Genomic DNA, 12,010 nt, shown 5'->3' with positions numbered 1-12,010 from the left:
GTCTAAACAATGACTGACATTTGCCGACAATGACTGAGCCCCTGGTCAAAATTGTGGACCACATGTTAAGGATTATGACTGTCCTCATGACGCAAATTTGACTCACCATTAGGTATTTTGACTGACACTGATGCGCCTAACCATTGACGCACCTAGGTAAAGTGACTGACACTGACGCACCCTCGGGGTATGTTGTAGACGCTTTTATATTGAGTAAATGACCGCGTACCCTGCGTCACTAATTGGTTGGTAAATGACCCAACCATGACGCACATCCCCCGGGGGTCCTAGGGTGGGTCATACAAGTGACATGTGTATAAGGCGGGCTTTTTAAAAATAGAAAAATGGTGGAAAACCCCTATTTGGACCGCTTTTGCATACACAACCATACCTGGACAAAAAAGGAGGAGACCTGTTTTATTTAGTTATTTGGTAGGTTAGGCCACTTATACTGATCACAAAATTTTCCTGAAGTGCTTCTTATACATTTGTAAGGCTATAGAACTTCTCAAACATCTTCATTAAAAAGTTAAACTGAAATTTTAGAAAATAAAAAGAATCTTCAAAAAATGAAGCATGAGAGGACGCTAAACATGTTTGTTTTTTACTCTGCCTAATAGGAGTAAAATAATGGTGCCTTTCTCCATTTCTGTTTTTAAAGTTACACACTATGTGCAAAGAATAATCTTCCTTCCACATCTAGTTTGTGTGTTACTGATGGATATCACTGTCATCTACAAATTGGAAAAGAGCAATGTCAGGAAGTCAGCACTTGGCTCCCCCATTTCATTACCATGATTGATATACCCAATTTTTAACTCAAAATTGTATGAACTTGAAGAATTCATGGTCAACGACCCTAGTATTAACCACATTTTATGCAGCAAGATGAGCATATTTGACAAGGAAAATTGACTATTTGTGAACTGAAAGTAAACAGCAGACATATGAATCATAGTAGAAAGTGTCATAAATTTGAAACTTGCATTGATGCGCTCAATATAAGAGTGTGACAAGAGTTTCTGAACAGGGATGGAATTCTTAATTTGATATTGATATAACAAGTTGATCAATTAAAGTAATGAAATTGAAAGAAAGATTTTTGACAAAAAATTTTCAGGCGAAAGATGAAGTGGTTGGATCTCAGGATACATGGCTTATTATGTCCCTCCAGCACAAATATTTCTTGTGTGGAATCTCAAGCTTTCAACTTTTGAAGTATGGTACTCATGAAGTTGTTTGGATGATGTTCCTGTCCCTTTTAAAAGCCGACCTGTCATGTCTTAACCCCTAAAACTGTTACGTAAACAGGGTTGTCACTACGCCGGTCGGGGCCGTCCGGCACTGTCCGGGGCCGTCCGGCACTCACAAAATTTTAATTTTTTAATTTTTTTTTTTTTTTTTACATTTCCGGAAGTGGATGATGATATTTCATCATAAAAAGAGCAAGAAATTTTTTTTTTAGTGGGGTGGTACCCTCAAAGCCTATTCCCCAATCCCTAGCGTTCACTAAAAAGATATAAGATTTTAACCAGTACTTTTTTCAAGTTCTTTTTGTCCTGGTGACAACCCTGTACGTAAACAAATTCATCCTGCATTGACTACATGTACCATGTGTTGGCTACTGCGGCCTGATACATCTCAATTTACCTGAAAGCTACATTACTTTGAAGCATTTTTGATTAAATCCTTTGCAATAGAATATGTTCGCTATGAATTTCTCTGTGGAATGCAAGTGGATATTTTTTCTGGAGGCAGTGATTTCATGTGAGATTTCATATTTCCTAGCATTGTAAAGGTTGCAAGGAATGATTAATGCTAAGGTTGAAGTACATACTATGCAGAAGTTAAACTCTAAAGGTAAACTTTAAAGCTGAATATAAAAATTAACATCATCTCATTTATACTGTTTGCCAGGTTTGTAGGAAAACACTAAGCCCTTTTGATGACCCCATTTGTTATCAAGGCCAAGATCCAATTCTCTACGATTCAAGCCCGTCATGCCCATCATCAACGTTTATATCTAATCTCCCGAAAGATGAGAACCCCATGTGCTCAAGTAATTTACATTGCAAATAATAAATTTGTGGAGCCTTTGCAGATTAACCGACACCAAAAATATAAAACCAAAATATTACATGATCTTAAGCCATGTCATCATCACTCCGTACTTTGTCCCTTTAATATAAAATCCATGCATGTTATTTGTCCATGTCTGTGTGAGATCATGAGCACCATAGATGTAGATTACATATCCCATGACTGTCTACCAAACCAAGTTGCCCTGTAAAGGTTAGGATTTCTGCCATCGACTGCAAATTTCCTAATCACCTGTCGGTTTAATATTGAGAGTACTTGGAAGGGTAACTCTAGATGGTATAGAGGGGAATATTACACTAGGCAGGATCACTGTGCTCACTGTGAAGTGAATGCTAGTGTTACTGTAATGTGTTCGGAAGGATTGAGAGGTTAAGCTGGCTGGGATTTACTTTCTGGGAAAAATAATGTTCTGGCATCATATTTGAAATTTATTAAGTTATCAGATTTCAGTTTGGTTGGAGAATTTTGATATTTGAAGAGGTTGAAATTGACATGGTTTAACTGTAAATTGGTGTAAAATGACATGGAAAGCTTTCACAATTTGTGAAAAGTCAGACTGCTATCTTCAGTAGATAGCAAATCCCAAATGGGCACTTTAGCGTGAATTGGTGTGAGTCAGTCAGAAAGCTGTCAAGTGGCCATTCCTTGTAAAGGTAGTATGATGCTTCCATTTGGCTTTTGACAGCTAAGCATAAGTACAGTCTGGGCAATTTTTTGTAGCAACAGTTTTTGTTTTACCTTCAAACAAATTCTTGGCATTGCAGCTGCCATTTCTGAAAACAAAAATGAGATTTATTTCCTTCAGTATATAAGCTATAACTCATATTGATTCATGTGCCTTGTCTATATCTCACCTTTACTGCAAGACTGATGATGCTCTCAATTTATTTATATGTCTGTCTCTCACCTTGAAACTTAATTTATGAACATAGTTATCTGTTCATGTACAAATTGTACATATGAACTCTGTATTCAAAACAAAGTATAGTACACTTGAATATTTATAGGAATGCTATCAAAATCATTAATTTGTATCTCAAGTGTCCAACATATGGTTATTTGCATCATTCTCAAGCAAATCTCATTTTTCTGGTAACTTCATTCTGCATCAGTGTGCATTACTTGAGGTTACTTGATAGCAGCCTTGAGCAATGATCTGACAGGAAGGCACAGATTTGATGCTGTTGTGTAAAAGTCATCAACAATTTAAACCATTTCATGGTGCATTTCATTTTTGTGACAATGGTGATAGAAGGTATGGATTTGATGCTTTAGTGCAGAAGTCATCAACAATTAAAGCCATTTCATGGCGCATTTCATTTTTTGTGACAATGGTGACACAGATTTTGCTGCTGTAAGCAAGGCAGTGCAGAAGCCATCAACAATTTAAACCATTTATGGTGCTTTCTAGGGTCTATGGTGCATTTCAGTTTAGTGACAATGGCGATAGAAAGCATGGATTTGATGCCGTAGTGCAAAAGTCCGGAGCAGAAGTCATCAACAATTTAAAACATTTCATGGTGCATTTCATTTCTGTGATAGAAGTGATGATTTTCACCATGGTGAATCCATTTCATGAAGACAATGGAAGTGGTGATAACTTGAACAGTTTTACGGGACGTCTTAGTTTACAGGGTAATAAATGCATGTATGCAGATGTCATTCATAAGAGTCAATTCATACACACTTAAAGCACAAGTGTTGACTTAACCAAGGGGTGCCTTTGTAAAAGGCCCTGTGACTCAAGGTATACAGGCTAGAACAAATTTGCCTTTGCTTTCTCCATGAATAGTGGACGGGCTGGTAGAATGATTTGGATACAGGTTTGTTGATTGTGTATCCTATTTGGTGATTGAAACATTGTATGTGATAGCAAGTGAGATGATATCAGGTGATAGATGAGGTGGGATTTATTATAAGTTACTTTGAGTGTGTCAATGAATGTTACATGAATATCAAGTATCTCATGAAATACTGATTCTTATTTCACAGTAGACATGCATTTGTGAAATGATTTTTAGCATTATAAAAACCTCATATTATTCTGAGTGAATTGTCTACTAAATTCACAGTCAGCACTGAGAGGGTTTTCCTATATCACTACAAACATGACAAAGATGATAGATGGTTTTCACCTAAATATTTAGTGAAAGCAAACTATGAAGGCTATCATTTCCATGAAGTGTCTGATGAGATAGTACCATGTATGCACTATGAACCAAACTGGTCTCATTTAGTTCAGTAACCACCATTAGTACGCATAGTGTAAAATTTGACCTCAAGTTGTACGGGTATGAGTTTTTGTACTTAACACATCCAAAGGTCATTCTGATATGTATAAGTATATTGAGGGTATAGAACTGTGTACTGACAGATGAGAATGATCCTAGTGATGGGTAAAGATGTGGGTCAGCTTTGTGATGTTGTTTTTCCCTATAGATGAGAGTGAAACTGATCATCTGTGGTTCCATTATAAAGAACACAACCAATAAAGGTTAAAAAAATGGTCATCAATAATAGAAATGTATAATTTTAAAAAGCAAGCCATAATTAAATATTTATTGGTACTTGAAAAATAAACCCAACTTAGCTCAAATTTACATAGTGCATAAATCAATTTTAGAATATGCACTAATCTCAATATTGGCAGTCACTGGTATAGACTGGTGTTCATATATATGCAGTTTTATTCAAGCCTGATGAATTTTTAATATCAACCTCCCTAAGGTATACATGTAATAAGTGCAAACATCTCGAGCAGTGTTATGTTTCTATAACATCCAAGAAGCATCCTAGCGCTTCATCATTTCTAATACCGACGTTATTCTGTACATCTTGGAGTAGAGCCAGGTAAGCCCAGGAGATACACGTATAGTATGTAAGCTCTTATATTTCACCATCATTATCAGTATACCAAAAACCAGATACCATTGATATATCAATCTAACAAAATATGTTCCTGTTTGTTGTTATTTCTACAGGCGGAACGCAGCAAAGTCCTGCGGCCAGCACGCAACAACCAACGCTACACACTAGCCAATCCGTATGCAGCCTTGGGACGAGATGACGGAGACGACTGCGACAATGAGGGGAAAGATCCGGGGACAATCAATGCGAATAATGACCCGGTGGCATGCTTGCAGGCCCTGGTGGAACAACACAAAAAAGCAGAGCAGCAAATGAGAGCTCAAATGGATAGTCTAAGACTAAGCCATGATAGAGTAAGTCGGAATGAGATGGATTCAATCATACTTTATTCCACAGCAACTGAAGAAACTGGTACTATTTTAGGCAATAACTTTTTTCCCAGTATTGCTACTTTTTACAATCAATGAATGAGAGCATTTCCCATAAAAATTGATTCCAAAAGGCAGTTCATATTTCAGTGCCAAAATTCAACCGCTAAATCTGCCTTGAAATTCTATTTCAAGATAATTAGTCCATTAATGATCAAATTTCTTCTTCTGCTCATCAGCATTTATTTTGCCTAATATATCAAACGATGTGATGTGCATTTCTGATTGTCTTATTGTTTAATTCATACACCTCCATGTCAATACTGCATAGATTGTGAATCCACATGGCAGTTCAATCCCATGAGACCCATAGGTGATATCTAAGGTGTTACCATCGCTTGTCATTGTCTTTTCTCATAGCAGAACCTATCAATCTTTAGCAAAATTTATTTTTGGTAGTCTCAACTATGGGCCTACTCCTTTTGCCACCAGTGACTCATATTTTGCGCAGACTAGGTTACTAGGTTCTTGCGGTTTTGCTTCTCCTCGCAGTTGGCAATATTGCGGACAATTGAAAGTGCAAGAGTGAAGTGAACCTGGGATGATATTAAGTTCACTACTTATCAGTAGGATTCAATAACTCAATGAGTTTGTTTCCTACCTGAAGGTTACAAATTTTATGCTGGTATATTGCGTCATGATCTAATGAAATGCAAGCATTAGTTTCATAATAAAGTATAGCAGGTCTATATTCAGTGATATTTATATAATTCTGTCAACTTGTAAAAGATGGTTAATTTTTAACGACATAAATGTGGAATTGTAATCAGACGGTTGGCAGTGCCCTACTTGTCATCATTTGTCATGCTATAAATGCAACATGCATGGTATAGTTTGATTTGATTACAAAGAAAACATGCCAGTGATAAACACACCAACTTTGATGAGGCATGGCGCATATAATTATATCAAATAAAGTAGGCCTATATTGCATGGTATCTAGATTGTAGTCAAAGAATAATTACCATGTTCACAGCAAATAAAAGCCGAAATAAGCTAAAAGTGACCAAACCACATGATAAGCTCCGGGGTATCACCCTCTAAAACTTTGTTTTTTATAATGAAAAAATAATTTGTTAAAAAAAAAATTAAATTTTTTTTTTATGCCCGCCGGCCAGTGTCAGTCCAGGGCAGGGCCGCCCGGTGCCGCCCATGGTAGCTACAACCCTGCTTGTGTGTACGTGCATGGCTGTGAGTTTGTACATCTTTGTATGGCAATATCACCATCAGTATGCAGAACATGAGCCATAAGCTGGTAGGTAACAGATGGCATTTGGAATGACTTCATGATGACTGGCATGGCTCGACCCAGATCCACCAAGTTTACTTTACACCCCTATATTTATTTTCATATGAAACCCCTGTTATATCCTATGGTCATCTTTACAAAGATTATGAGAAATAATGAGATGGGTCACCTAGTGAGCTTCTTGTTTGAATAAAGATCTATCCCATTGGTTATCCTAAATGAAAGGTATGGAAAGTGATTGTGTATGTCATACGATCAGGTTACCTTTCCCAAGATCAAACTTTAATTTGAGTGTCTTTTAGAAATCTGTATTTCATTTGGTCTGACCAAAAGTATTATGCCCATCTGTTAAGTATCTGCATCTGTCTCTACACTTACAATCTCATCTCTGGTAGGGTAGAGTGCCAGTCATTGAAGGGGGCTTTATGTTGAGAGTTTTTATGTTGTTAGAATCCAAATTTGTCTGACATTTCTTGACATGGTACTTTGCTGTAAGGTTCCATTCAGGAAGGTAGTGTGAGTGATGGTAAAGTAATAGTCATTGTTTGTTGCGATGACATTGTATTTGAAAGTCCTGGTTGTTGGTTGCTTTGCAGTATTTGATAGACTGAAAATAACTCTTGATTACATAAGATAACATCTTCAAAAACTGTCAACAAGTATTTCCAAGTTTTTTTAAATGGTAAAGGGAAAGAGTGCTTACCAGGCCTGTGTAGGATTGACCATCTTTTAACTTTACCTGGAAGAAGATGTGTAATCTTTTATAACACTGGTGTACCTCTTCAGATTCAATAGTTTGTTTGTATGTTTCAAACAAGAGAGACATGAAGATTGTAAAGATCAATGTATTTTCTCCTTCCCCAGTTTCACAGGAAAGAGAAACATTTTAGGCATCAATTCAAACCTAATTTACACATTGTCTGGTTCATAGCAAAGAGACAGAGAGAAAGTTATCTATATGGGATGTTGCATGGAGCAACAACATTCCTCAGAGATCCAATTTGTTTGTTTATACAGGTTCACTTTCACTTCATTTCTTTTAGATACTGCACAGAACAGAAGCACCCCTTTTAGACTTGATTTGTGTATTTTACAGGTTCAAGGAAAGATACCTTTGCATCTCATACACTAGGATCCACAACATACTCATCTATCAAGGCACAGTTCTTTAATCCCAGTACATTTGTACATCCATTAAATGAACTTTGAAAATTTGGGTACAAAAACTCATACCCCGAAACTTGAGGTCAAATTTTGCATTATGGTTGTTTAATTGAGAATATTGAACTATGGCACTGGGATGAGGCCATTGTGGTCCATAGTGATAGTTTAGATTCCTCATGGAGCAAACCATTGCCAAATCTATTTGATCCCAATTTGTGTACTTTACAGTTCAATGAGAGGGACCTTTTCCATCTCATGATTTCACACTGATGACATGAATACAATGGGTGATGTCACATGCCACTGATAATGGATGTCATGGTTGTGAGGATACAAATACTTTACTGTGGCAAGGGTGAAAGGTTTAGAAGGTGTCAGGTTATAGCCGTGTTCAGACGGGCTTAGGGGTAAGTTTGTGTTAAGCTAACACAAAGCTACCTCTGAGGTAGCTTCGTGTTAGCGCCCGTCTGAACAAGTATCGTGTTAACTACCTCGAAGCTTAACACGGAAGATTTACCACAGAGAAATCTCTGTGGTAGCGCGCTAACACGAAGCGATCGTTCCGTGTCAGTGCCCGTATGAACAAGATGTGGGGTAAGCTTGACCTTATGGATACAACACTTACAATTTCGCAGTATTTTAAATTTCTTTAGCATAAATTCACAATAATTTATCTCCATTTCTCACCGAGAATGAACATGATGAAAGAAGCACCACAAAAACGGGAAAAAAAACTAACAAAACAAAACATTAAATGGCCAAAAGAAGAAATGGAAGAACTGATCTTGAAAGACGAAGAAATTGAGTGGAGAAGAAAATAACAGCTAAAGAACACGTGTATAGGACATAATTGCCCTGAAACTAAGAGACATCGGCTTCCACAGTGCAAACGGCCCTATAACTTCCAGGAAATTCCTATATTTACCACGAAGTAAAGACCGAGGGCCAGACCGAGCCGTGCAGCTAACACGGAGTGCTTAGAGTTAAAGACCACGAGGAAGGATCGTGTGGACAAGTATCCGTGTTAAGTCATGACCTTGCACTACCTCCGTATTACGGTAACACGGAGGTAAGCTCCCGTGTGATCATGCCTTATATAGGTTAACTGTGTGTGTAAACATTGAAATACAAGGTCATTAAAGGGGAATGCTCTGAATTCCAAATTCATTCACGATTTCTTTGATTACTCCAGGGACATGCAATAGCAAAGAACTCATGAATGAATTTGGAATTCAGAACATTCGGTAATTCAGAACATTCGGTCTGATAAAATTGAAATATTTAATCAAAATTTAATTTTATGGACAAGAAATTAACACATTCTTTGGAGAACACTTCAGAGTATAAGAATGTGATCTAGTATAGTAAATCTGTTTCAGAAGTACCGGTAATTGAAATTTGTGGAAAGCGTCTATTGAGCTATGCACTGAATGGAATATTATTCTATTTAAAGCAAATCATCAATTAATATTCACTATTCTCCCGTATTTGCAATTAATATTCACTATCCTCCGGTAATGAATTGGGTATGATGTCGCACGTAGAGAGCATGCTTGCTATCAAATGCATGTATGCAGATGCAATTTACCAATGTGATTGAGTTCCATACATAAACCTGCCAGCAGCACGGAATATTTATTTTCATAAAAAAGTAATCAATAATCATAGTGGAGCCTTATTTGTATGTTCAATGCCAGAGATCTTTCCTCTGTTGGTTCAGTATGACACATGACCTTAAAACAATGGAGAAAGGTTTTCAACTGATAATGAATGGAGAGGAGACTTTGGGAAATTATAATGTTACGAGATACCCCAGTAATGGTGTCATAAAAAGCGAAATTTACTGGATGTAGTTTGAATCATGTTTGTCTTACGGTGGTGTGAACAAACAAAGTTTGGTATCATATGGAAACATTGAAATAGTCAATATTCATTTTAATCCATGATTGAGTCTGATATGAAGGAATATGAATTATGATCTTGTTGTGATACAATTAAGTATTGACCAATACTACTTGTACAAAAGTGTTTAAATTCATAGCAGGGATCTTATTTATTCTGATCTGGTGTTTATGCATCCTCAGTCAGGGCCGTAGCAAGATTGAAAAATGTGGACGGCCATCACAAATGTGGGGCGGGCAAATTACAAATATATGCCCAAATTGAAATAGAGATATAAAAGAAAAACATAACAAAAAAACATCTCAAAAAGTGGGGCGGCCATGGCATCCTAGGCTGCCCAGCTTGCTACGGCCCTGTCCTGTGTAGTTGGTAAATATTGTAAGTCCCCTCATCCTTGTTCATGGTATTCTGTCCTCTGTAAATATCTTTCTGAACTTTGGATGGAATTTGCATAATAACAAGGAATGTAAATGAGCACAGATATGATTTGTGTTGGATAATAAATGCATTTGAGAAAAAAATCCCTATTTTTTTCTGCACCCATGTAATGGAATAACATAAAGTAAATCATATATGTTAGCTTAATGTAACTTTAATACTTCATGTTTCTTGACCTACTTTTTAGACCTTGAAGCAACTTGACATGGAGAAGAGGAAGCATGCCCAGGACACCGCCCAGGGAGACGACGTCACCTATCTGCTGGAGAAGGAAAGAGAACGCTTGGCTCAGCAGGTTGGTGTAGCGTCTTTGGGCTCCATGCAGGTATGAACATCTAGAGCATGTGCGTGAATCAATGGCCTCCTCCTCCTCTCCCCTTCAGTAGTAGCATGTTTAATTAAGTTTTGTTATGTCTGTATGGATTGTGCTAAAGGATCAGACAAGCTTTATGGACATAATGAAATTTAATTAACATGTACCATGAATGGCCCTCCTACCTTCTTAACAAAAATGTCGAAATATTCCAAAACTTATCCTTAACAACAATTTTGGCACCGTAGTATCCCTAACATACATAGATAAAAATGTGAAGAAAAAATAGAGTTCTGTGTAATGAAGGGTGATTTCATCTTATTTAGAGCGAATAGCATGAAAGGGTTAGAGAAGCAAAATTTGAAGAAAAGAGTTACCAATAAGTTTTCATCTTTCAGACCAAATAGCTTGAAAGGGTGACAATATACTTTTATCAGACCTTGATCTTGATTGCAATATCGGCAAGTTCAGTGCAATATATCCAGGGCCCACTTATTCCTAATAGTATGTCTCATATATGAGCTACTAGCCAGTCAAAGAGTCCTATCAAAGCTTTCTAGAATTAGGAAAGAACCCTTTCCTATTATGGGTCATTGTCAAGTTCCTACCGGAAGATCATTTCAAACAAACAAACAAACAGTACTTCCCATCCCTAGTTCAATAAGTAGAAACTTAGTTGCACAGTTAATGTGGTGAGTGTAGACACATCACTTCACGCACATGCTTTTTATGTTCAAACCTGTATAAAGACATTCATTATAAATATTTTTAGGTGTGAAAACTTGGTTGACAAAAGGTGAGGTGTATCATAATATTTCCTTGTACCCTATTGTTTGTAATAAACTCCCCCTCTTATAAACGCCCATGCGATTTTTCAGTGAAAAAGTGACCAAAATGCAATTCAATTTCAATGCCATATTCCTGTGAGTAAGCTTAAAACTGGCATCAGTGTTGGCTATTGTGATAGCTATTGCATGGACAAAACGTATTCTAATTTGAATTTCCATCCAGTTCATTGCCAAATTATGGAATAAATTTCACTAAGTACATCACATTCTTGCTTAAAATGCACTTACAGATGTAATTTTGTAGTATTTACAGCGATAATATCCTGTTTTGTGGGTACCGCCGCCATATTGGATTTGAACCGGAAGTGGATCATACTTTAGATTTTCTCCCCCTCCTTTTGAAGATTGCATGCCCCAGGCGTTTATTACAGACAATTATGGTGTTATGGAATTATTGAAGGTAATGAGTTAATCAAAATTTTAAAGCATAATCAAGAGAAAGACTTGACCATTGAATGGTGCATGTGCATGCAGTGATTAAAGGTATACAGTGCTAGTGCCAGAGGAGACGGAGATAAAATGCTTTCTATTTTGCCCTTAGACAAATTAATACTGAATGTATATTTGACGAGTCTCCCAAAAGTCTCTCAATATTATACAAGATCCTCACAGTATTGCACATTTCAATTTTTTGTGCCTCCATTTTGCTGAAACCACTTTATTGATTTGTTGAAGAACACAATGGCCTCATCCCCAGTGG

At 36.9% G+C, this 12,010-nt stretch overlaps 1 protein-coding gene across 4 annotated transcripts in view; it reads left to right on the top strand.

Annotated features, from left to right (window-relative positions):
* Positions 1–12,010, top strand: part of LOC140148782 (uncharacterized) — a 120,102-nt gene that overhangs the window by 68,834 nt on the left and 39,258 nt on the right. For 3 of the 4 annotated variants that reach the window (XM_072170851.1, XM_072170848.1, XM_072170850.1), the window contains exons 3-4: positions 5,082–5,321; positions 10,337–10,474. In XM_072170851.1, coding sequence (XP_072026952.1) covers positions 5,082–5,321; positions 10,337–10,474 — 378 coding nt within the window. The remainder of the gene's footprint in view (positions 1–5,081; positions 5,322–10,336; positions 10,475–12,010) is intronic. The other variant, XM_072170849.1, reaches the window with a different exon arrangement.

This window comes from Amphiura filiformis, chromosome 3, assembly GCF_039555335.1.
Source record: "Amphiura filiformis chromosome 3, Afil_fr2py, whole genome shotgun sequence".
NCBI lineage: Eukaryota > Metazoa > Echinodermata > Ophiuroidea > Amphilepidida > Amphiuridae > Amphiura > Amphiura filiformis.
This window is presented reverse-complemented; position numbering and strand designations above follow the sequence as displayed.